Source organism: Diceros bicornis, chromosome 35, assembly GCF_020826845.1.
Source record: "Diceros bicornis minor isolate mBicDic1 chromosome 35, mDicBic1.mat.cur, whole genome shotgun sequence".
Classification (NCBI taxonomy): Eukaryota; Metazoa; Chordata; class Mammalia; order Perissodactyla; family Rhinocerotidae; genus Diceros; species Diceros bicornis.
Genome location: NC_080774.1, coordinates 29307929 through 29332453, shown reverse-complemented (window position 1 = coordinate 29332453; position 24525 = coordinate 29307929). Strand labels below are relative to the sequence as shown.

Here is a 24525-nt window from a genome sequence, read left to right as displayed (position 1 = left end):
GCTGAATCAAGTAGATTCTTTTTTTTTTTTTTAATAATTTTATTTATTTATTTTTTCCCCCAAAGCCCCAGTAGATAGTTGTATGTCATAGTTGCACATCCTTCTAGTTGCTATGTGTGGGACGTGGCCTCACCATGGCCCGAGAAGTGGTGTGTTGGTGCACGCCCGGGATCCAAACCTGGGCCGCCAGCAGCAGAGAGCGCGCACTTAACCACTAAGCCATGGGGCCGGCCCTAAATCAAGTAGATTCTTAAAGCTGGGAACCCTGGGCCTCTCAGAATCTGATTACACAGTCTTTTTTTTTTTTTTTTTAAATTGCCTTTCAATTTTATTATTTTTCAATCTCATTTTTATCTTTTTAAATATACACATAACATTATATGTAGCATTTTGTCAATTTGTGAAACATCAAAATATAATAACCACCTGTGAATTCACCACCAGGACATTCTCGATGCCTGCATCTTCTTTCCCTATCCCATACCCCATCCTCCTCTCCAAAGCTAACTGCGGTCATTTTCACGATTACATTTTCATGATTACACCCTCTTACAAGTGCCTCTGGAGGCTGTCTAGCCCTGCATGCCTCATCTCCAAACAGAAACTAGCTTTCAAGAGCTCAGTGACTCAGGTCAGCTTTTAAACAGCCATTAATTATGGAAATTAATTTTGTAGAATGAGCTCTAGAAGCCAGGGACATGATATTCAGGCATCATTAGATTCAGAACTATGCAGATTAAGGTCACTAAATGGTAGGCCTGTCCATTCCTTGCCACTGCAGGTGCTGGACTCCAATTAAAGGCCAATGCCACAGCAAGAGCTCTAATGCGATGATTGCTCAGAGGAGGAGGTGTCTGTGGGAAAGGCTCGAAGGAGGGAAGCACACCGAAACACATCAGGGCTGACCTGGAAGAACCAGCGATGGGGGATGTTATTGTATTCTCTGTGTTCCAAATTGTTTATTTTCATTTGAGTTATTTATCAAATAGGCAATATAGAGAGAGGAAAACACATAGAGGAAAATCCAAAAAGCATGAAAGTAAAATGTCTCCCTCCCTCCTTGGTCCCCAGCCAATGGGTTGTCCTCACTTGTGGAAACCACTGGTATCTTTCCAAAGATAAGCTAGACTTAAACAAGTAAATATGATTTATTTACTTTTTAATGTTGTGGCAGCATACTTCAAACACTGTTCTCCGCCTTTTTTAAAATTTAATATTTGTTTACTCACTTAACGTTTACTAAGTGCCTGCACATACCACTGTTGGGCCAGTGCACTACACTGATGAACCAAACACAAAATCCCCTGCTTTTAGTGCTCTTAGTGGAGGGAGCTGGACAAGCAACATAAAGGATAAGTTATATAATATGTTAGGAAATAGAGAGTGCCTGGGAGAAATAGAGCAGAATAAGGGGTGGGGAGAATGCTGCAATTGTAAATAGGGTGCTTAGGGAAGGCCTCATCTTGAGGTGACAGCTGAGCAAACTTGAAGAAGGTGAGGGAGGGAAGCAATGTGGATATCTGGGGGAAAAGTATTCCAGGCCTAGGGAACAGCCAGTGCAAACACCCCAGTGCCTGGAGTGTTGGAGGAACAGCAAGGAGGCCGGTGGAGCATGTGTGGGATGGGGTGGGGGTAAGTAGGAGATGAGATAAGAGAGGAAATGGAGCTGAGGCAAATAATGTGGGGCCTCTTGGGCCATTTAAAGACTTTATTAGGGCCAGCCCCATGGCTGAGTGGTTAAAGTTCCTCATGCTCTGCTTCAGTGGCCCAGGTTCATGGGTTCGGATCCCAGGCACGGACCCACTCCACTTATCAGCCATGCTGTGGAGGCATCCCACATACAAAACAGAGGAAGATTGGCACAGATGTTAGCTCAGGGCAAATCTTCCTCACAAAAAAACAAATAAATAAAAATAAAGACTTTATTAATCTCAGAGAGATGAGGAGGCACTGGAGGGTTTGGAGCCGAGGACTGACGTGATCTGATCTGTGTTTCAACAGGAGGATCTCTGGGGCTGCTGAGCTAGGACTAGGATAGGGGCAAGGGTGGAAGCAGGGAGGCCAGTCAAGGGGAGAGAGGATGATGCTTAGACCAGGGTGACACCAGTGGAAGTGGGAGGGAGAGAGAGGATACTGGATACATTTTCAGGGTAGAACCTACAGGATTTACTCATAGATCTCATATGGGATGTGAGACAAGGGAGTCAAGGGACCTTCAAGATCCCTCCATACCAATATATAAAGAAAAACACAAAATATTTAGATAACCAGAAAAAATAATATTTAATATATTATGAAAATAAATACTTAAACACTTCGCATAATCCCTACCAGTTTGAGCCACCACCTCTCCCAGCCATGCAGATCCGGGATGCGAGTCTCTCCACGGTCAGCCCCGCCCAGACCCCGCCCCTGGAGCCCAGGCTCCACCCCCGGCCGCCCTGGCCACACCCAGAGCCCACCTATCCGGGCCCGCCCTCGTTGCCGTGATGATAGCCGGCGATCGGGCAGCGCACCGGCGGCCGCCTTGCCAGGCGCCAGCTGCTCCCGCGAGGCTTTGGTTGCTATGGTGATCGCTCGAGCAGGCCGCGCGTGAACTCTCGCCGCTGTGAACCCCGCCCAGACCCCGCCCCCGTCGTCCAGGATTCGTCAGACGCCGCGGGTCCCTCGTGGCGCCGGTTGCCATGGTGATCGGCGCCGCGAGCCCCACCCGGCCAGGCCTCGCTGAGTCCGGAGATTTTGCAGCCGCAGCAGGTGAGTCCGCTGCCCGCTCTGTCCCACCCTCGGCCCACTCCAGTGAGGGGCGCGTCTCACGCCGTGGTCAGAAGGGTGCCGCGTCCTCTGCCCACCTCCCACCGCCATGACCTGAACGCGGCCTGCGCCCCGGGGCCTCCTCTTTGCCTGAGCGCCCACCCTGGGCCAGGCCCATGCTGGTGCTGGAAGAGAGCCAGGTCAGATTGGGGAAGACAGCAGGCCACGGTCAAGGCCACACTGGTGGGGGCAGGGGGCGGACAGGAGAGGGAGAGACAAGGCTGTGGAATAGGTGTGAGGAGCTCAGCGCTGGGGGAGATGAGGGCGTTTGGGGACGGCCTACCTAGGGCCTCATTCCCCCCCCCCCCCCCCCCCCCCCCCCCCCCCCCCGCAATACTGCCTGCAAATTGGTGAAAGAGATGACCTCTAGGTCCTGACAGAGCAGGAGGCTTGGATCTGTTTTTAAAGCTACTGAAAAGTTAGGCATGAACTTGCAGGTGAGTCCCCAGGGATTTGCACAGCTCCCTAACTCTCTTTCCCATGTTGGGTCCACAGGACTCTGGAAGGATGAGGTCCTCCCTGATGCCTTTTGGGCCCCCTGTGAGCCGGGACCGCGTCATCACCAGCTTCCCTAAGGTAGAGAGTCACTAGGCCAGCCCATTATGTGTGCACTGCTCTCCTGACACTATGTCCACATCCAGCTCCCCCACCTGCACTCCCCACCAGAAACAAGGCAGGTGAACTAGGGAGGCCAGTCCCTCGCCCACAGACCCCAGGGAGTTACCAGACTTCTCGAGAAGCTGGGGTACTTGGCATTGACTTGCCCAAGTTGGGCCAGCAAGTTAAGGGTGACACCAAGAGGCAGTATGGCATGAAGGTTAAGGGCATAGACTCTGCAGCCACACAGTCCTGGTGTGAATCCTGACTCTGTCATTAAGCTCTGTGACTGTGGGCAAGTTACTCAACCTCTCAGAGCCACTGATACACAAGGATAATTCCTCTCACATCGGGTGTGTAGCTCATGGTAAACTGGAGCTCCCTTGCCTGAGTTGTGGTCGCTGTGGTCGCACTCCGGTTTCCTGACACCATATCCAGGGTTCTCCCCGCTTACCATTCTGCCTTTGGTTCCTGCTGAAAACTCACCGCTCTCTTCCATCTGTATTAAAATCCGTTATTAATCACAGCCGGGAATGCAAATCAGTACAACCTCCTTAAAGGCAGTGGGACATTATTTCCCAGCACTGCAGATGCCCCTACCTTCTGATCCAGCCATTTGAGGCCAGGCATTGCAGCAATTTATAAAGCAGAAGGTCAGACACAATATAAATATCCTCAGACAGGGGCTGCTTAGACAGCAAAATGCTACTTCCTGACACAGACATGAGGAAAAACAAGTGCGATGAGAGCCCAAGTAAATCTTTTTTTTTTTTTTTTTTTTGTGAAGAAGATCAGCCCTGAGCTAACATCCGTGCTAATCCTCCTCTTTTTGCTGAGGAAGACCGGCTCTGAGCTAACATCTATTGCCAATCCTCCTCCTTTTTTTCCTCCCCCAAAGCCCCAGTAGATAGTTGTACGTCACAGTTGCACATCCTTCTAGTTGCTGCATGTGGGACGCGGCCTCAGCATGGCCGGAGAAGCGGTGCGTCGGTGCGTGCCCGGGATCCGAACCCTGGGCCGCCAGTAGCGGAGCGCACGCACTTAACCGCTAAGCCACGGGGCCGGCCCCCCAAGTAAATCTTTAAGTGAAAATGCAAGGAATGGAGCATGTGTGTAGTGCACTCTTGTGTGCGAAAAAAGGAGAGGGGAGAAAAGAAATGTATGTGTTTGCTTATACATGCAGAAAATACCTCTGGAAAGATACGTAAGATCCTGCTGTCAGTGGTTGCCTCCATGTGGCTTGGGACTGGCGTGGAGGGAGAAATCCGCTCCACAGAGAGGCCTGTGTATCTTTTGAATTCTGTGCCCAGGCTGGTAGGGAGGAAGGAGGTGACCGTCAGCTCTGGGATTTGGGGTCTGCAGTCATTCCTCCTCCCCTGTCTTCTGCGTCCCCCCTGGAGTTCTTTCTCCACACAGCCACAGAGAAAGCCTTGGTGCCTCAGACTCGTGGACAATTCTCCCAGGATTTTCCATCTCCTTAGAGGCCCAGGCAATTGCTTCCCTACAGAGCTTGACAGTGGCAACCAGGAATGACGGAGACTAGTGTTTAATGAGCCAAAAGGAAGGGAAGCGTGATTGGCACAAAACAGTCCAGGTCTCGTGGGATGAAGGATCCTGTTTACAGAGCAGAACAGGGAGGCTCGGAGAGGTAGGGAGGGCTGCTTGAGGTCACACAGCTGGGCTTGGTGGAGCCGGGACTTGACCCAGCCAGGACTTGACTCTGGCTGACTCCAAAGCTCCGCCTTTCCACTACCCTAGGAAGCAGCCTGGGGCATCTGTGCTGTTTCCACAGAAGGTGAGATTCTCCCCCGACTGCCTGTGGCAGTTAGGGGTCATAGGCCACTGCTGGCCAAGTTCATCCTGTGCCCCAGGGTCACACCACTTCAGACCTGGGAAATTTGCAGTCAGGTGGGGCAAGTCCTTCCCTTTACTCCCTTTACTCATTTTTTCTAATTATAAAACAAATGTGCATTTGACACGTGTCACAGCGTCCTAATAGCTGTGGACGTTTGTTGAGCTCTTAGTGTGTGCTAGGCTGGCTCTGTGCTGATGGCTTTACAAAGAGTATCTCATTTTTTGCCCCCAAGTCTGTGAGGTTTTATAGACAAGGAAATTAAAGTTCAGACATATTAGGCAACTTCCCAGGGTCACACAGCAGGTAAGGGTGGACACAGGTCTCCCTGACCCCAAGGCCGTGCTCTTAAACCACTGCCCAGTTCTGCATCCAAGAAATGTGGAAGACGGAAAGTGCCGTCCGGGACATTTTCCATGCACTTATATGCATATTTTTTTTTTAAAGATTTTATTTATTTATTTATTTTCCCCCCAAAGCCCCAGTAGATAGTTGTATGTCATAGTTGCACATCCTTCTAGTTGCTGTATGTGGGACGCGGCCTCAGCATGGCCGGAGAAGCAGTGTGTCGGTGCACGCGCGGGATCCGAACCCGGGCCGCCAGCAGCGGAGCGCGCACACTTAACCGCTAAGCCACGGGGCCGGCCCTATGCATATTTTTTTAAACAAAAACGGCATCAGAGATCCACAGAAGGTATGGGGAGATCTTGGAGCTAAAAGGGCCCTGACAGCCCACTCCTCATCTCACCCTGAGAGGACCAGAGATGACAGAGGCCTGCGACACGCCTGCAGCAAGGGCACAGCTGCCTGCAGTGAGAACCAGCTGAGTCCCCGCCTGGGCTCTTTGGTCTGGCCTGTCCCCTGCTGCTGCTCCTGGGAACTCACAAGACCCTGGAGTCTCAAGGCTACTGACAAGATAGAGACAGATGTGACAGTAGGATCAGGGGAAGCTAATGAGGCTGCCAGCCTGGAGGCTCGGGAGGGAGGGAATGCTGGGAAATAAGTCACCACCTCGCTGCCCTGCTTAGCTTCGCAGGATGATGGGCCCGCCTGTCTGTCTGTCTGTCTCTTTCCAGTGGTACATGCCAGACGCCTGCCTGCAGCTCAAGGAGCACTTTCACGGGCAGGTCAGTGCCGCCTGCCAGCACAGGAACATGGGCACTATCGGGTGAGTGCCGCCTCAGCCCAGGGTGCAGGACGTTGGGGGAGATGGCGTGAAGGAATGGGTGCATGAATGAACGTGTGAGGGAACAAATGAAACACTTACACAGGCAACCCAGTACAGGACTGAAGACGACCGGGAGTTCTGTCTGGCTGTCCTTAACACACCTCTGCCCTGTAGAACAGCTTTTCCTCCTCTCAGTCAGTTGGGCACATGATTTTTCAGCCTGAGGTCTCAGCACATGTCTATTTCTGGTGTCTGGAATGTCTTCCTACTTTTCAGGTCTCTGTAGAGTGTCAGGTCTGGGGGCCTTCTCTGAACCCCTCTCACGACCCCTGCCCCCAGCCTGAGCTGGGCGGGGCGGCCCTCCTGCGTGCTCCTGTGCCCCATGCACTTCTCTCATGGGCTCGCCAGACTGCTTGTCTGGATTCCTCACTAGACCTAGCCCATGAAGGCCAGGGCTATGTCTGTCCTGTCTCTGCCCCCGTAGCATCTGGCACCGCCTTATTCCTGCCCCTGTAAGCACCTGGCACCGCCCTGTTCCTGCAGCACCTGGCACCGCCTTATTCCTGCCCCTGTAGCACCTGGCACCGCCCTGTTCCTGCAGCACCTGGCACCGCCTTATTCCTGCCCCTGTAGCACCTGGCACTGCCTGCACAGGGATCTTGCAACAGTCACTTCTTCTTGTAACAAGCAGGGACAAGGGCCTGCTTTTGCCTTGTCCTGAGGAGCTCACAGTCTGCCCAGGGAGTCAGCTGAGCTCAGAGATATGGGGAAGCCGCAACAGACGCCCAGCTCTGAGGTTCCCAAAGCGACACAAAGTGAGGCAGGGCTCAGGTTGGAATGGCTCAAGCAGCCGTGGTCGTGGGATGAGAGTAATGGCCACCAATTTGGGATTGCTGGTTCCATACAGGTGCTTCATGAAGATTATCTCCCTGAGCCTTCACAGCAGTGCTGGGAGGTGGGGAAACTGAGGCACAGAGGGTACCCCCACAATACCTCAGCAGCACCTTTACTTGTTCATCTGAAAAGTGAAGTCAGCGCCACCCTGTTCCAGAACTAGAGGCTGCCTGGCAGCAGAGTAGACCCAGCCCCTGCCCTCACAGACATGGCCAGGTGAGCTGCACCAGGTCACACGTGACAGAGGTGCCCTCTTGCCGTCTGGTCAGATGTTTACCTGTTGAGCTTTGGCATGAGCTGCAGAAACTCTTAGAGCATCATCACGAATCCCAGGACAGCTGCTGGGGGAGTGCAGGACACACACAGCGTGAGGTGGCGGCTGCCCTCGGTGAACAGGGTCCCCAGAGAGCCCAAGAACCTCAGAGCCGATTTGCCTCAAGCCACAGCCCGGACATACAGACCTGAGTCCTGTCTGTGACATGCCACTCAGCCTGCCTGGCCCTTGCAGACCCCTCCAAGGGAGCAGGTGACAGTAGTGCCCCGGTCAGTGAGTCCCTGCTTGTGAGAAGCAGGAGCCCATCAGGCACACAGCCCCAGGGCTGGGTAGGACGTGCAGGAGCTCTGCCTCTGTGCCTGTGTCCCCTGCATATTGGTGCTGTGTGTGTCACCTCAGTGCGCTCCAGGTTCCTGGCTGCACCCCCCGGCTTGGACACAGCCCCACCTGGGGCTCTTCCGTCTGCTCCTTCCCTCAGCCTCTCCTCATGCCCGTTTCTAATCCTCACACCAGGGACTTGGGTCCAGCGGGGTCAGGGCTACAGCCCCAGGGACAGCAGAGTCCCCAGAACAAATGCAGGCTCTCCTACCCTCCCCTCGGAGGGCTGGGGATGAGGATAGACAGTCCAGAGTGTCTCAGCAGGTGGCCCATCCCGTATCCAGTATTGAGGGGTGGCTCATGAGTGGGGAGCACAGGGAAGGAAGGGCCCGTGTGTATGAGGATGTCTTGTGACCATGCCTGAGAGCAACACGGCTGTATTCCCGATAGGCTGAAGCTCTCCAAGGTGGTTGTCGTCGGCGATCTCTACGTGGGCAAGACCAGCCTCATCCACAGGTGCGCCCACCGGCCACACCTCCCAGCAGCAGGTTGTCACACTTTTGCCTGCGAGGCCCAGAAAACATTGTTGTAGTCAAGGTCATGTGGCTGCTGGAAACCACACCCCACGGAGGGGGTGCAAGAAATCAGGGAGATGGCGGGGTCGGGCGGAGAGTGGCATCCCAGGAGCTTGGCATTGGTCACATTGTCCCCCTGGGGCCACGGGCTCACACCTCACCGCCCTTGCTGCAAATGGATACCCAGTTTCTCTGTCACTGTCCCTGACTTGCAGTGCTTGCCATCTGGGCTGCTGCAGCCTCTCTTCCCCCACATAGTTCTCATCGGCTGTCCATCTGTCCGTCTATGTTCTCCATGGACCATCATCTCTTTAGCAATTCCCTGCAGGTGGACTTGTCATTGCCTCCAGACTCTCAGTGTCACGAGTGAAGCTTCGTGCACAGCCTCTCTCATGACTTCCTCGGCTCCCATAGGTTTTGCAAGAATGTTTTTGACCGTGACTACAAGGCCACCATCGGGGTGGACTTTGAAATCGAGCGCTTTGAGATCGCTGGGATTCCCTACAGCCTCCAGATGTAAGTTGCCATCGTGTTGTGCCATTCCCTGTGTGGCTCATGGGCAGGCTTCACCAGGACCCGTGGGAAAGGCGGCAGCGAGCTCCTCAACTGTGCCCCGTGGTGCTCAGCAAGGACCCGTCTGGGCAAGCAGCCCTGGGGGCTCGTGAGAAACCGGGCGTCCCTCGTTCCCCGAGGCCCTGGGTGCTCCCTCAGTCCTGACGGGTGACTCGTGTTGGTTGTGGGACCTGGGAAAGTCCTCATAGCCTGACATGCCCACCCTCCCCCATCCTCCCATGATGCCCCCACCTCCCCAGGTTCTGGCTCCGGGTTCCCGTTGTTCCTCCGCCTGGCCCTCTGTGATCTCACTTACCAGGCCAGCAGGGTGGCCTTTGGCAAGTCACTTCAGACCTGTGAGCCTCTGTTCCCATCTGGAAGATGGGCCAAAATTCACCCTACTGCCCTCACTTTGCTCCCGCTGCCTCTTCCCCTGTCTTCTTCCCTGCCAGACCCCATGCCTCTGCCTCTTGGTGGCCTACTGGCTTAGGCCTCTCCCCTCTAGTTTCCCTCAGAACAGCCCAGAGTCTCTCCCATAGGCTCACGCTTTCCCACCAGAGCTCTGGACCTTGCCTTCCCTCTCCTCTGGTACCTGGAGGATGCTGCAGGCCTGCCCACATCTCCAGCCCTGCCCTCTCCTGCATGGCTCCCTCCCATCCCAGGCCCTCCTGTGTGGACCCTTCCCCCTCATCACTCTCCTTCGTGGCTGCCTCTGCCCCCCACTTTCCTGCTGGCATTCACCAGGCCCCTGTCCTGGTCCTTTTCTCCCTTCCCTTCCTGGGGTTCACACCTGCTCCTCTGGTTTCATGCTCAATCCTCCATGCCCTGCCTGGGCTGGGCCTGGGGATCCATGGTAATCAGGATGGAGCTCAGCGTCTCGTGGACCTCAGCTCCTAACTCTGTCAAGACAGTGCCCCCTTCTTTGAGGACAGCCCCAGTGCAGTCTGGAGTAAGATGGTGCCACTGAATCTCGCTCAAGGGAGAGTACAGGGTCAAACCAGAGCAGAAGAGGCTGTGAAAATGCAAGGCTGCAGGACCGAGGGGATTTAGAGCCAGGAGAGCTGAGAAGAGCAAAGAGCTGTGCAGAGAGTGGCCTGTGGCTGGGTTCACATGTGGCCATAGGCCATATGGAATTAGAGGGCCCAGGACAAGACAGGGATGCTGTCGTGGCTTGGCCTCTCATTGTCCTACCTTGAGGCCATTGCCAGCCACCCAAGTGTCCCTACCTCTAGGCTACCCTCCCAGCTCCCCACCCAGAGTCATCTTCAGATATGTGAAAGAAAATATGAATGAATTAATGAAAGAATAGTGTCAAAAAGTTCGGCATCATGCTCGATCACTTGAGAAAATTTCAGACTGTTGATGTCTTATTCATGGCTTATCTACTTTTCAGTTTACTGAGAAAAGTTAAATTTTGATCTGTTGAGCTTTAAAAAGAGATGGATTTTCAGACTCAGTCTTACCTATTTTTCTCCTCTCTGGTTCTAAACCAGGACTGGTAGATCTCAGCATGTGCACCCCACTCTACTATACTGTGCCCATGGCAGACATCATTAATCGATTGTTGCATTCTTTTCCATGGAGCCAGGACTCAGCTTCTCCAGAGAGCCAGAACTAACTGATCAGAATCACCCAGGAGATGCAAACCGTGTCCCTGTTAGACACCCCCTCCCCCCACCTGGGGAGGTGAGCTTCCCCTCCGCTGCAGTGAGGAATGTGAAGCCATGGCTCGGTGACACATGACCAAGTGCAGAGCCACAGCTGGCGGCTTGGCCTGGAGCCCCAGTCCTACTCACAGGGCCTCTTCTGCAGGTGGCCTTCCACATCTTCAGAGCAAGCACATCAGGGAGCATATTCTCTTTTTGAGTGGCATGGTCAGAGGGACTGAGCTACAACTCCCTTTATCTGGGCAGTGGAACTCCCAAGGCTGTGTCCCTCCCCTGTGGGCATGGTGAATCCAGCCAGGGAATTCCCCTGTGGGGCACCCTAGGAAGGGATCATAAGGAATTGGGGGCTGAGGGACGGCTGGCTGGCAGCAGGCACTTCCTGAAGTCCATGCAGCTGCCATGGGCCCTCGGATCTGCCTGCCCCTTGTCCCCCATCCTGCTGGCTCAGACCACTGCAGTCGCTTAATCTGCCATCTCTCTGTTTCCCTTTCTCTCTCTGCCACCACACAGCTGGGACACAGCAGGGCAAGAGAAGTTCAAGTGCATCGCATCCGCCTACTACAGGGGTGCCCAGGGTGAGCAGCTGGCTGATGGCAGTCGTGGGGCCCTCAAGCACGTGCAGCAGGGGGCTCCCCCCTGGACTCCACAATGAGAAGTGCCGGTGCTCTGTGCAGGCGCCAGTGTGTCCTCTGAACACCACTCAGAACACCCCCTGGGCCAGTTCTCTGGGACGGAGAAGCTGCCTTCCAGCCAGGGCCGGTGCTGGCCTCGGCAGTCACACCCTTTAGGGACCCCGGGCTGGTGGGTGCTCCATGTAAGGCTCAGCCCCAGTTTCAGCTCAGAAAGACACTCAGAGGGGGAAGTGCGTGTCCAGTGAGCCCAGAAAAGAAGTGCAGAGACAACTCCAGGAGGAGGTGGGAGAGAGGCTAGGCCTGAGGGGAGGAGCGGAGGTGACCACCGGAGGACTTCACCCCCAGGCGGGGGCAGTGGGGGGAGGACACCGGGCAGCATCAGCATAAGCTCCCTACTCCAGCCCCCCGTCCCAGGAAGAAGACAGAAAGAGGTTTCAGTGGGAGGTGGAAGAGAAATATCCACAGTAACCCAAATCAGGATCAGATTATGAGGCACAGCTATGTCTACACAGAACTAGTGTAAAACATCAACATTTTCGTTAAGATTTGAAAAAAGCAAAGACAGGAAACAAACCATGAGCCTCTCCACCGTGGGTTAAAATTCAGCTCTGCCACGTCCACTGTGGCCTTTCTCTTCTCTGGGGGGATGACACCTCCTGGGGATAAGCGATGTAAGGCACAGCACACCCCTGCAAACAGCATCCCCAGGCCACCATCCTGCCCTTCCTCAGTTTCCTCCTTCACTTCCACTCCCCTCCACTGGGCGGCGCTCCTGCAGCCTTCAGCCAAGGAGCAGAGGAAGGCCCTGTCCAGCCCTGCTCATACCATCGGGGGCCAGTAGACAGCAGGCCTTTCTGGAATGTCCTCCAAGTGGGGCTCCCCTCAGGACTCCAGCAGGGTCCTGGCCACTCAGGACCAGTGACAAGAGGAGCCGAGGGGGCTGTATCTCCCAGTTTTCTGCGCCAGCCCCCAGCTCCCCAGAAGTTGTTTCCCCAAAGCTGGTTGTCGCTAATCACCTTCACAGCCGTAGCTGCTGTGGTGGAAAGTCTGCCCCGCATCAGGCCCGGCACTCAGAGCTTTTAGAATAGCTGCTCTTGCTTAATCCTCAAGCAACCCTCAGAGCTAGAGGTATCGTCTCACCATGTCACAGATGGGGAAACTGAGGCTCTCAGTGGTTAAGGCCCTCACTCAAGCTCCCTTAGCCATCAATGGCAGAGGAGAGATTTGAACACAGGAGCCCACGAGCTCCATACCCACCTCATCTTGCCCCCTGGATTCCCCACTGTGGCTGGGAGGCTGGGTGTGAGTGGGAGAGGGAGGTGGGAGAGGGTCCTGAGGGGCAGCCATGGGTGTCTCCTTCCCAGCCTCCTTCGTGGGTTCCAGGGCTGAGTGTCTGAGGGGCCACCCAGCATTTCTGCAGGAGCTGGGCTCCTCTCTGGGCTCCTCCTGGGGAGCAGGGAGCTGCCCGAGGGGACCCCACCATGTTTGCCTCACCTGTCTCTGACCTGGTTGTGGCTTTTCTGCATGTGTGCAGTGATCATCACGGCCTTTGACCTCACTGACGCGCAGACTCTGGAGCACACCAGGCAAGTCTGGGCTTTGCCTCCCCTAGGGTCCCCCTGGGCTCAGGAAGCTGCCTGGCAGGGATCCCCAACCCTGGGCCCATGGGCTGGGCCCCCGATGGTGGGTGTGAGTGACCAGATCGCTTGTCAGAACTGACTGCCCACAGGCCATGTACTATCCAGTCTCCTCGTTATCCTTCAAGATTTGCGCCTGTCTGCTGAGGGCAGGGCCAGCTCAGGGCGCAGCCAACGCAGTCACATGGGGGCCGGCGCTCAGGAGGGCCTGCACTCGCTTTAATGCTCTGCTGTTGCCGTCTTGAAAGCCTTAATACTTGTTGGATGAGGGACCTCGCATTTTCACTTTGTCCTGGGCCCTGCAAAGTACCTAGCTGGTCCTGTCTGAAGGGACGTGATTTGGCACTTGCTGTCTTGGGCAGAGCGCTGGTGAAGAGAGCTGGCCACATGACCAATTCCAGGAGGCATCCTGCTTCTGCTGAGAATCGCCCAGCTAATGGACCAAAGCCCCCTTCACCTCGCTTTTGTTTGGGGCATTCGCATCCAGCATCTCCCAAACCCTGTGAGGGAGGCTGGGGCGATGGTGGGTCAAGGTGCCCTCCCTACACCTCCTGGCTCAGTGCTCCCAGCCCTAGGGAGGACCTGGGTCTGCACCCCTGTCCCCGGGCCCCTCTAGATGGGTGGGTGCCGTCCCTCAGCGTGTCTCCCCTCTGTGCATTCCAGGCAGTGGCTGGCAGATGCACTGAGGGAGAACGAGCCGGGCTCCTGCTTTGTGTTCCTAGTGGGAACCAAGAAGGACCTTCTGGTGAGCAGAGCAGAGCTGAAGGCCTGGGGCAGCCTGGCCCTCCAGAAAATGCGTCTGGCTTTCAGCCCAAGCTTGGGGGATGGAGGGGGATTCTAACATGCCTAGATGGGAATTTGAAGACCGCAGGCCCAGGAGTGGAAAGTTAGGGGCACTTGAGTGGCCTGTGCTTGTCTCATCAGAGAGGGACAGCTGGCACTCAGACTTGTCTGGGACCGCTGGGGTCTCACCCCCGGGCAGGCATCCCCCACCCTTGCATGGGGCTCCCCAGTCCAGGGGGAGAGGGGGAGGGAGGAGGCACAGTGGGAAGCAGGCAGCCACCTACCCCAGGCACCTTCCCGCAGGAGGGCCCGGGAAGCTGGGTCAGCAGGGCCGCTTCTCCCAGGCAGGGACGGCGTGTGAGCAGGCGGAAGCGGAGGCCGTGCGCCTGGCCAACGAGATGCAGGCCGAGTACTGGTCGGTGTCAGCCAAGACGGGTGAGTGGGCGCGGGGCTGTCACCATGGTGGGCATGGGGCCAGCAGTGGGAGGCTCGCGTGTTTCCTTCTGCGACTCTATGGTGTGCCCGTGTCACAGCTAGCTGTGCTGGAGCATGCTGTCTGAGTGGAATCTCCTTGTCTCTAGGGGGGACTGGGAGCCCTGCCTCGGGGACGATAGGAATAGTGATACCTGGCCCTGTGCCACCGTGTTCTCTAACGAAACCACCCCCTGCCCATGAGGCAGGTCCATTTTATCCCTGTGAAGTCACTTCCAGGGTCACAGGGAGGAAGTGGCAGGGCTGGAGCTGGAATGCAGCCCTCTCCTGTAACACTGCACTGTCCTGCCCCTGACCTGTGGGTGCCAGGTGGGAGGACCACCAGGTACAGAGAAGGGCCTGGTAACTGGGGGCTCCCGTCCCTTCCCTGGGAGTCACCATGGAAGACACTGAAACATCACTCACAGTCCCCTAGCCCTCATCCACATCCCACCCGATCTGTCCCCGCACCCTGGGCCCAAGCCCCTGAGCCGCCTTTACCCATAGGCCACTGCTTACCCGGTCCCGGCAAGATGCCACGTCTCCGAGCCTCCGTGTCCTCCTCCTCGAGGAAGCAGGGTGATGCTGTTCATCTCATTTTACTTTTAACGGAAAAACATGTTTTAAATTACAAAAGCCATAAATACTCACTGTGAAATATTAGAAAATGCAGAGAAGCAAAGAACAAACTGAAAACACAGGTTGTTGGGGGGATGAAAGGAATAATATGCAGTGCCTGGCACAGAGTAGCCCCCAGGGACTTGAGGACTCAGGAATTACGCCCGGTAGTCCTTGTCCCAGATGAGGGGCCACAGTGGACATCTGGCCAGGGACTGGGTGAGGCGGCGGCGGGAGCACTGAGGATAGATGCCGCAGGTGGAAGCGCCACCTCTAGCCCAACACAAAAATGTGGTAGTGCCAAAGGCCTGGTTCCCTCTGCTCCCTCCTGACGTGTCCCCGGTGCCCTATGAGAAGCCGCTTTCTTATCAGAGTAACAGCACTTACACTGAGAGCCGCCTATGGGCCAAGCAGGATTGCCCTGTGCAGTTGTACAGGTTGCTAGCTGCACAAGAGCAGCGTGCATGCCAGGGACTGGAGCTCAGCCCTGTGCCCGGATGGGCAGCCTCCTCCACCTGAAGGAGGATGCACAAAGGCTCCACAGGGGGAGCCAGTGGCACCTTAATTCTCATGGCTGCCCACTGGACAGGTGCTCAAAAGTTATAAGAGAGCAGGTATCCTTCTGATCGCCACATGTCCCAGCCTGGCCTACAGGAGGTGCTCAGCAGTGCCTGGTTAGAAGAGTAGATGCTGGGAAACCAAGGCTCAGAGATCTGAGGGAGCGGCTGGGGCAGATATCTGGGTTGAGAGGAGGCTGGAGCCAGGTGGGAAGCCAGGCCAGCCCCTTCCCTCACTCTGCTGCCCTGGGCAGCCCAGAGGTGGGCCACCCTGGCCCCCACACCCCCCAGCTCCCACCCAAATGCGCGTGCGGGCAAGGGCAGAGGCGGACGGGGTCACAGTGTCCCGTGGGCCCGCAGGGGAGAACGTGAAGGCTTTCTTCAGCCGCGTGGCTGCCCTAGCGTTCGAGCAGTCGGTGCTGCAGGATCTGGAGAGGAGGAGCAGCGCCCGGCACCAGGTCGGCGACGGAGACCTCATCCGTGCGTACAGGCGGCTGGCTCGGGGCTGGGGAGCAGGCCTGCGGCCTGAGATCCACATCCACCATCCTCCCGTCCCGAGACGCAGCCATTCCCTTGACTTGTCACCCCCTGCTGTCCTCTCTGGGCTGTCCTTTCTCCCCTCACTCTGACCTCGGGCCTGTAGCCTCCCTGACCCTGCCTGCCAGCCCAGACTCCCTCCCTGGCTCTCCTTGTCCTGCTGGCAGCCTCCTCATGGGCCAGGCTGGGCTTCCTGGGCTCCGTGGACGTGTCCTGGCTTTGGCTCTCCTAGTCTGTGCCGTTGCCCACTCTGTCCCACCACCAGAATGCATCCTGGGCCTCTCAGCCTGTGCCAGGTCATCAGGCCTTGAACGAGAGGCCCAGCAGTTGAAGCTCACGGCTCTGGCTGGCAGAGTCACCAGTGGGTCGCAGCGGGGGGCCTGCCCAGTGTCAGCTGCAAGTGCTTGGTTGACACCCAGTGACTTCTCCCCTCCCTGCAGGAGTGGAGGGAAGTCCACCCGAGACCCAGGAGAGCAAGAGGCCCTCCGCCCTGGGTTGCTGTTAGCTGAGGCCTGCGTCAGAGGCCTCCACTCCCCACACGCGCACAGACAGTGCCTTCCGTGACTGGAGGGGTGACGTGGATCCCAAGCTCTGCAACGTGACTGTCCACCCACTGTGCTGAGCCCCAGCACTCAGCCACTTCTGTTTAGTGGCTCAGGAGCCAGGAAAGGCCCCCCAACACTGTCCAGTTGGTGGGAGCACTGTGGTGATCATCTGGAAGACCAGTCACACCTCCAGAGTTGCCAGACAGTCCCCTCTGGCCTTGAGACACTTGTGCCCCATGGCCCACAGCCCTCGCCCTCAGCACACATCAGCAGTCCACTTGGACACTCTTCCCCAGCTTTCCTGAGTTGGCCTCAGAATCCTTCTCATCTCAGTGGTGCAGGCAAGCAGGACTTATCAGAGTTGGCCATGAGGGAATACCCACCTACCATCCCTGCTTGGGCCTTTTCTGTCATCAACAGGACTTGCAGTTCTGGGCCTCGGAGCCCCAGACCTCACTGTCCACTCTCCCTCTGCCACAGACTCATGAGGTCCCTGGACAGCCCTGCCTCTCTGGAGGAGGATGGACGAGAAGGTCTCTCAGGCCCCTTCTAGCCGGGGGACTGTCTCTGGCTCCCCCATGATCGCCAGGTCCTGCCCTCCTGGTCAGTGGGCGAGGATAGGCAGAATAGGCCAGTCGTGCCCACCTGGACAGTGAATTTCCCCAGTCGTGCTGCAGGAGGAAGACTGCCCAACTGTCCCAGGGGGAACTTGCTGCTACATCCCATGTACGTGTCACTGCCTGGCTCTGCCACCAGCAGCAGTCACCCAGACTCTCCTGGCCTGGCACCCACTGTTGCCCCCACCACCTCTCTCTCCCACCAGGCTGCACAGGAAGGGCCTGGGGCCAAGAAAGCGCTGGGCCTTTCTTGTCAGGACCTTTGTGATGGTCCAGGACGCATCTTTGGAGGACATCCAAAGTCCTCCGGAGTCTAGCGTGCTCCCTGTCTCCACCACCCACTCCTGCACACTCCTCCCCTCCCCAGTTCCCGCCCAGAGTGCCCTGCCCTCCTCCATGCCCATCATGTTGCTCCCCAACCCGCCCCACACCCCACAGCCCTGGGTTTGCCCTCTCATCCTCGCCCACCTCGTGCCATAGGCTGGTGGGCACGTCTGGCCTCCCACCTGCTTCTTGTAGACAGCTAGGGTTTTTTGGGCAGCCTTGCTGGTCAGCGCCGTCTCCCGGTGTCTCAAACAGTGCCTGGCACACTGCAGGCGCCCGGTGGATGCTCATCGGCTCACAGCGATTGCCAAATATCATTGCAGAGGAACACTGGCATCTTCTGTTCATTCCCCTTTCACCACATTTTTAGCTCTCTTTTTTTATAGATATGAAAAAATACTTCTTTATATAAATCATTCTTAAAGCAATTACGTTCATGCTTATTGTAAAACAAGACAGTGCAAAGCTTTGTATAAAATGCAAAGTGGAAGTCCCCCTCCAGTCAGTGGCACTCCCTGGAAGGAAGCGTTAACAGCTGGTAGGATTCCTTCCAGACTGTTTCTACACGAGCTTATTTGCTGTTTAAACAGAATGACCTCTCGCCACACCTGCTGCCAGGCAGCCTGCGTTTTTGATGACCTGCCGAGGAGCCCTCACTGTGGGCGCACGCTGAGCCTGCTGGTTCCTTTGGCAGCTGCCAGTTATCCTTCGTGTGGCTGGCCCATAGTCCGCCTACCCTGCCCCGTATGTGGGCCATTTGGTTTGTGTCCAGCTTTTAGCTTTTACCAAGGTGCCACAGTGACCATCCTTGTGATTACAGCTTTGCACACTCCAGATTCCCCAAAGGGGCCTTGCTGGCCCTTCTGTGGACTGTGGCCCCGGCTCAGTCCACTGGACACAGTCTTGGGTGGCAGGCCGCATTGGGGGTACGTCAGGACCAGGTTTGCAGCACACGGCAGGAAGTGTCGCAGGATGGAAGAGCCCGCCACAGTGGTCTGGCGCTCTCCATGGCTCCTCCCCTCTCCCCTTCAGGCCCAGGACGGGGAGGAGGGTGCAGTAATGATGCCCTGCTATTACTAGCTCCTCGGCTAGAAACATGCTGTCTCCTGTGCTCCCACCCTCTGTAAATGGCCCTTTATTAAACTCTCCCCGTGTTGCCCGCTGTGTGTGCTCAGTTGTTTCCCACCGTTGATGTGGCGTCTCCTCCATCGGTATCACTTCAGTGTGGTCCCACTGATAGGACAAGTCACCAAAGACATTCCCAGCAAACACCTCACAATTAGGCCGTAAATTTCTGCAGAGACCCAGGACCGCGTGCAAGTGCTTCAGAAACGGCTTGTCCCTCTGCCCTGTCCCCCGCCTCCCTGCTCTCTGAGCCCGCCCTGCTCTTGCCTGGCGTTCGCGGCTCCTCACAGTCCCTGGCCCGCCCCGCAGGGCCCCCATGCTCCAGCCCCTGTCCTCAGGCCCCTCCGCTCCTGTCATGACGCAGTCTTCACAGGTGCCGGGCCCTGTTCCGGGCCCTGTGGCTCAGGTGCCTCTGCTCCAGGAGGACTTTGTGGGCACCCCCACAACTCTTGCAGCACTTGATACCTTTGGGTGTGGTGGTCCATCTCTGGGCTTTCTCCCCTACTCGTGGGACCTCAAGAGCCAGGATGGTGACCTTGTGACCTCATCTCCCCAGCACCTCCTGGAGGAAGGGCCCACGATAGGTGCTCAGTAGATGTGTAAGGGAGGCAGGAAGGTTGCTGGCTACTCCCAGCAGACGTATTTCACTCTGATCCAAGATGCCCCCTGCTCGAACCATAGACCTGCCTGGGGAACAATCCTGTGTGTGGCTCTCCTCAGGGGCCCGAGATGGACGTGCCTCACTGCTCACTCAAAGGCCCCTGAAGTCCTGTCTGGAACAACCAGTGAGGGCTGTTACGGGCTCAAGTGTAAGTTCTGTTCTTAGGAGGAGCTTGGTAAGAGCCAGCCACAGAAAATTCCAGAGGAAAGCTTTGCAAATCTAGGGAAGGAGCCTCATGCAAAGTGGAGAGTGTCTGGACACAGGAAAGAATTGGACCTGGGATGTGGGGGCAGGAGAGTGTTTGGGTTATTTATTGCTATGTAACAAACCACCCCAAAACTTAGTTGCTTAAAGTAACAACTATTTATAATTTCCCATGATTCTATGATTTGACCTGCAGTTCTGCTCAGTGGTTGGTGGCTGGGGCCCTGGAATGACTGTCCAGTGGCCCAAAATGCCCTTGCTCCTATGGCTGGCAGTTGGTGTGGCATCTGCCTGGGTGTTTGGCAAGGCCTCTCCACATGGCGGCTTGGACTTCCTCACAGCATGGTGGCTGGTGTCAGAGGAGTGTTCCAAGAGTACAGGCCCCAGTGGGTGTGTGCTCATCAAGCCTCTGTTTGCATCACACTTGCTACAATGGAACATTTTGGCCACATGTCCCGTTGGCCAAAGCCCCAACGCAGGGTGGGAGGGGACTACATAAGGGTGTGGATTCTGGTAGAAACGACTCACTGGAGGCCACAACAGGGAACTGGAGGTGGGGGGCTTGGGGGGAGAGCGGTGAGAGATGAAGGGCTCTAGCAGTTTCTGCTTCCCCTCTGTCCTGTGGCACGGAGAGGCCTTTCTTGCCATGGAACAGCCGCTTACCCAGACCTCTGCCAATGAACTTGACGTCAAGGTGCTTCCACGGGGAAGCCTGCTTTGGCCTCCTCCACAGACCAGGGCACCTTTCATCCGGTCTCCCGACTGTCAGCGGCCTCAGCGGCCTGCCTTGTTCACTGCTGCATCCCAGCACCAGCCTGCCAAGAATCTGAACGCCTGAGTGACTCAGTCACGTGGTGCAGCCTCACATGATTTATGTACAACTGGAACTTTCCATTTTGGGTCCCAGGAGAGGGAAGCAGGAGCGGTGGTCACCCCTGACCCCAGCAGGCACCACTCCAACTCACTTGCCATGGAAACTCTGGCCCAGCATTCCTACAGCAGGGGCCGTCCAGGAGTGGGGCAGGCCTCTTGGAGGAGTAGCGAGGACTCCCCTTTACTGAGCACTCAGTGCGCAGAGAAGATGCTGTTTAATCACAGCAACCCTGTGGGCTGTGTATCCTGACCCTCCTGTCCCATCTAACAGGTGAGGGGACCAGGCACAGGAGCAGAAGTGATGGGATGCATCTGAGCACCTTCTCCTCCGAATTCCTGGTCCCTCCTCTGCCTCCGCCCCTCATCCCAGCTTGGGGCCTGATCCCAGTGCGAATCCCACTCCAGGCAGCCTCGCCCGTGGGCACTGTGTCCGTTACGTGTGTGTCCCCAGTCAGGTGGTCCCAGCACTCTGCAGCCCAGGGTTGTGACCCTGAAAAGGGGTTTATTTACATGGCCCCAACCACACCCAGCCCTCCTCAGGGTCCCCAGCAGAGCCAGAAATGAGCTCATCAATGACTTCCCCTATGGCAGCCTCCTCCCTGAGCCCCCACGGTTTCAGTCAGTCCTTCTCCAGGCCCCACAGCTTGTACTGAAGGCTCTGCAGTGACCTAGAGCAGGGCGCTGGCTCTCAGCCTCCTTAATCTTATGCCCTGGGAGCCTGCTTGCCCCCCTGCCCCCAGCCCTACTGCAGCCCCTGGAGGGGAGGGGAGACCACCATCCATTCAACTCCCATTCCGACCTGGGGATCGGAGAGGAGCCACTGCAAGACTAACCTTACCCTCCAGAGGGACCCAGGGCATCTTAAGCCAGGGACCTAAGGTTACCTAAGATCTAGGGAACTGGAACACAGAGACGACAGAGGATCAGTTACATTCACATGTTCACACGAATAAGAATTAGTGAACCTGAGAGAAGGCATGGGGCGGAGGGAGCTTTCAGAAGAAGCAGCACACAGCTCAGTGAGGGCCCTCCTCTTCTGAGGAAGAAGGGGCTCCTCGAGACCGGAGGGCCCTGAGCACACTGTCACCCAAGAAGCCTGCAGCTTCAGGCACTGCCCTGAGATGAGACACCCTCCCAGCAGCTCCCCAGGCTCCCCTGCCATCTGCTGTGGCCTCCGAGTGTCATCTCCCATATGTCGGAACTGCCCCTGAGGAAAGTTGATCGGCAGATGGGAAGTGTGGCTGTCACATCGCCTCCTTCCAGGCAGTGTAGATCCTTCCCAGCCTCCAGCCCCTCGTCCAGACGCCTCCCCTGCATGCAGGGCCACCAGCCACGTGTCCGAGCCTGCGCCCCAGGCTGGTCCAGGAGTGGTGCCTTCTGTCCCCTCTACCCACAGCCCCTTCACTCCGCTTGCTCTCCACCCCATCTTCAGGGATAAACGGTGGGTGGATTGGGAAGGAAAGCAGCCCCAGGGCTCCCTCATCCCCCACAGGTGGGTGGCCAAACCTGGCCAAAGGGTGCTCTGGGCCTCTGACCACTAGAAGCCACAGCCTGGACCATGTCACTGGCCATGGCTTCCAGAACAAGCTCATCTTGTCCTGGCCCCTTCGCTCTCTGTGAAAGCTGGGAATGGCAGCCAGGACACTCCGCTGGGATTCCCCTGGCTGTACGGGCCTCATCCATAATTGATTTCGCCAGAGGTAGGTGGAGTTACAGCTTGCGGCGGGGTGGGGGTGGGGGGTGGCGCCTGGGAGGGAAGGCCCGCACCCTCACTCATTCGGAGCCCTTGGCTAGGGAAGTCCCACAAAGATCTCTGCTCCCCACTCTGCGCTGGGGGCTGGGGGCCTGGAGGAGAGCCCAGCCAGGCACTGCTCAGCACAGCACAAGCAAGCAGGAATAAGAACAGCTGTATCGATTGCCCCAGATTTCTGATCTCGCCTGCAGCTCTCTGGGGCTGAGAGATAACAGATGAGGGATGACAGATGCGGGTCACGTGGCCACATCCCGCTTGAAGGGAGCCCTCCTATGGCCTCTGGCCCCCAAAGAGGGTAGAGATGAGGGTACAGACAGGGCAGGAAAGATGGGAGAAAAGCCCCAGGCTTTCGAGTCCGCCTCAGGTAGGTCTTCAGGCAGAAAGCCCTGCCGTCTTTACAATGCCACGTCTGACAATCCCACCTGACGGCACGGTGGTCAGGAGCACGGATTTGGAACTGGGGCAGGCTGGCCTCAAGTCTGAGCCCTCCACTTATTGCTGTGTGACTGGGGGGTGTCACTGTCCCTCTTTGAGCCCCTTCCCCTGCCTCTTGCCCAGATGATGGCTGTGAGGGTAGAAGGAAGTCACATCTTTGGAGCCCCTAGCTCCAGGCTAGGCAGCTGGTGAGCACTGGGTGGACGGGAGCCCTGAAGGCTGTGTGACTCTACAGGCAGTGCCACTGCACCCACTCACATGGTGCCCTTGTGTGAATTAGAAAAAGGCACCCATGCAGTTCCTCCAAAAGTTAAACATAGAATTGCACATGACCCAGAAATTCCATTCCTAGGTACATTCCCCAAAGAATTGAGAACAGGGACTCAAACAAGTATGTGTACACATATGTTCAGAGCACCATTATTCACACTAGCCAAATGTCCACCAACAGAAGAATGGATAAACAGAATGTGGTATATCCATACAACAGAATATTATTCAGCCTTGAATGAAGTACCGATACATGCTACAGCATAGATGAACCTTGAAAACAGTATGCTGAGTGAAAGAAGCCACACACAAAAGGCCACATATTGTATGAGTCTATTTATATGAAATGTCCAGAGTAGGTGGATGCATAGTGACAGAAAGTAGATTGGTGGTTGTCAGGGGCTGGAGAGAGGGGGAAATAGGGAGCAACTGCTTAACGGGTGTGGGGTTTCCTTTCGGGAAGATGAAAATATTGTTTAATTAGATACAAGTTGTGGTTGCACAATGTTCTGAATGTACTAAATGCCTCTGAATTTTTCACTTTAAATGGTTAATTTTAGGGGCCAGCCCCGTGGCTTAGCGGTTAAGTGCACGCACTCCGCTACTGGCGGCCCGGGTTCCGATCCCGGGCGCGCACCAACACACCGCTTCTCCGGCCATGCTGAGGCCGCATCCCACATACAGCAACTAGAAGGATGTGCAACTATGACATACAACTATCCACTGGGGCTTTGGGGAAAAAAAAAAAGGAGGAGGATTGGCAATAGATGTTAGCTCAGAGCCGGTCTTCCTCAGCAAAAGGAGGAGGATTAGCATGGATGTTAGCTCAGGGCTGATCTTCCTCACACACACACAAAAATAAGTAAAAAATAAAAAAAAATAAATGGTTAATTTTATGTTATGTGAATTTCACCTCAATTTAAAAGAAAGCACTCCTTGCTCAAGGCATTTGATATCCATCTGTTAGAAAACTGCCATTACAAACTGATTTTTGTAAGAACAAGACATCTTTTTGCGATTGCTGTCAACAACAGTAATCATATCTACCCGTCTAAGCTGGGAACAGTATCCCCTTTGATGTGTGCCCTTGTGCAGTGCACATCCTGCCCAACTGTAGCTGGCAGATCTGCTCAGGAAGCAGGAGGACAAGGGTGGCCAGTCTTTTTTTAAATGAACAAATGCACATTTGAAGGATAAGTCAGTCCCTTCCTAGTTTCACACTAATGGGGCCTTTTGACTTCAGAATGATGCAAAGAACACAGGCTCTGAAGCTGGAGGACTGGGTCTGAAATCTGCCCACGGCTGAAGGGCTAGATGACCTGGGAACATGTCTTTGTCTGTGAGGTGGGGGTGAATCCCAGGGCTAGTGGAAGGATTGAAGGAGATGCTAGAAAAATGCTCATCCTTACCCCTCAGTGAGCAGGACCATGGGCTGCTCCCACCCCAGGCCGGGGACCCAGGGGCCTCCTTAACTTATCCCCAGGGATTTTTGTTTTTTAATATAACAGCTTTATTGAGATATAATTCACATACCACACATTTCACTCATCTCAAGTGTACAATTGAATGGTTTTTAGTATATTCCCAAGGTTGTGCAACCATCACCACTATCTAGTTCTAGAACATTTTCAAAAAGAAAATCAATGGCCTTTAGCAGTTACTCCCCATTCCTCCCATCCCCTTATCCATAGGCCACCACCAACCTACTTTCTATTTCTATAGATTTGTCTATTCTGGACATTTCATATAAATAGAATCATACAATATGCCGTCTT

General features: G+C 55.7%; 1 protein-coding gene across 7 annotated transcripts; it reads left to right on the top strand.

The window, feature by feature from the left end:
• The first annotated feature begins 2544 nt into the window (after positions 1-2544).
• Positions 2545-18585, top strand: RAB36 (RAB36, member RAS oncogene family). Of its 7 annotated transcripts, none has more exons than XR_009216885.1 (11): positions 2545-2754; positions 3307-3387; positions 6337-6428; positions 8365-8430; positions 8904-9005; positions 11219-11283; positions 12875-12930; positions 13645-13722; positions 14064-14195; positions 15767-15864; positions 16384-16430. XR_009216885.1 is itself a non-coding variant. In XM_058531975.1 (11 exons), exons 2-11 carry the CDS (start codon positions 3319-3321, stop codon positions 16450-16452), a joined length of 786 nt encoding a protein of 261 aa, XP_058387958.1. In that variant the 5' UTR covers positions 2545-2754; positions 3307-3318; the 3' UTR covers positions 16453-16522. The 7 variants fall into 7 exon arrangements, 6 of the variants coding, with proteins under 6 accessions (XP_058387958.1, XP_058387956.1, XP_058387960.1 ...); XM_058531975.1 differs by having other exon boundaries at positions 14105-14195; positions 16384-16522; XM_058531973.1 differs by having other exon boundaries at positions 14105-14195; positions 15767-15886; positions 16384-16522.
• Positions 18586-24525: the final 5940 nt, after the last annotated feature.

Bases quoted from the DNA above. Each gene is read 5' to 3' on its own strand.
- RAB36 (XM_058531972.1), top strand. From the start codon at position 3,319: ATGAGGTCCTCCCTGATGCCTTTTGGGCCCCCTGTGAGCCGGGACCGC. The intron at 11,284-12,874 runs GTGAGCAGCTGG...GCATGTGTGCAG, and splicing joins CTACTACAGGGGTGCCCAGG to TGATCATCACGGCCTTTGAC. The intron at 14,196-15,766 runs GTGAGTGGGCGC...GTGGGCCCGCAG, and splicing joins GTCGGTGTCAGCCAAGACGG to GGGAGAACGTGAAGGCTTTC.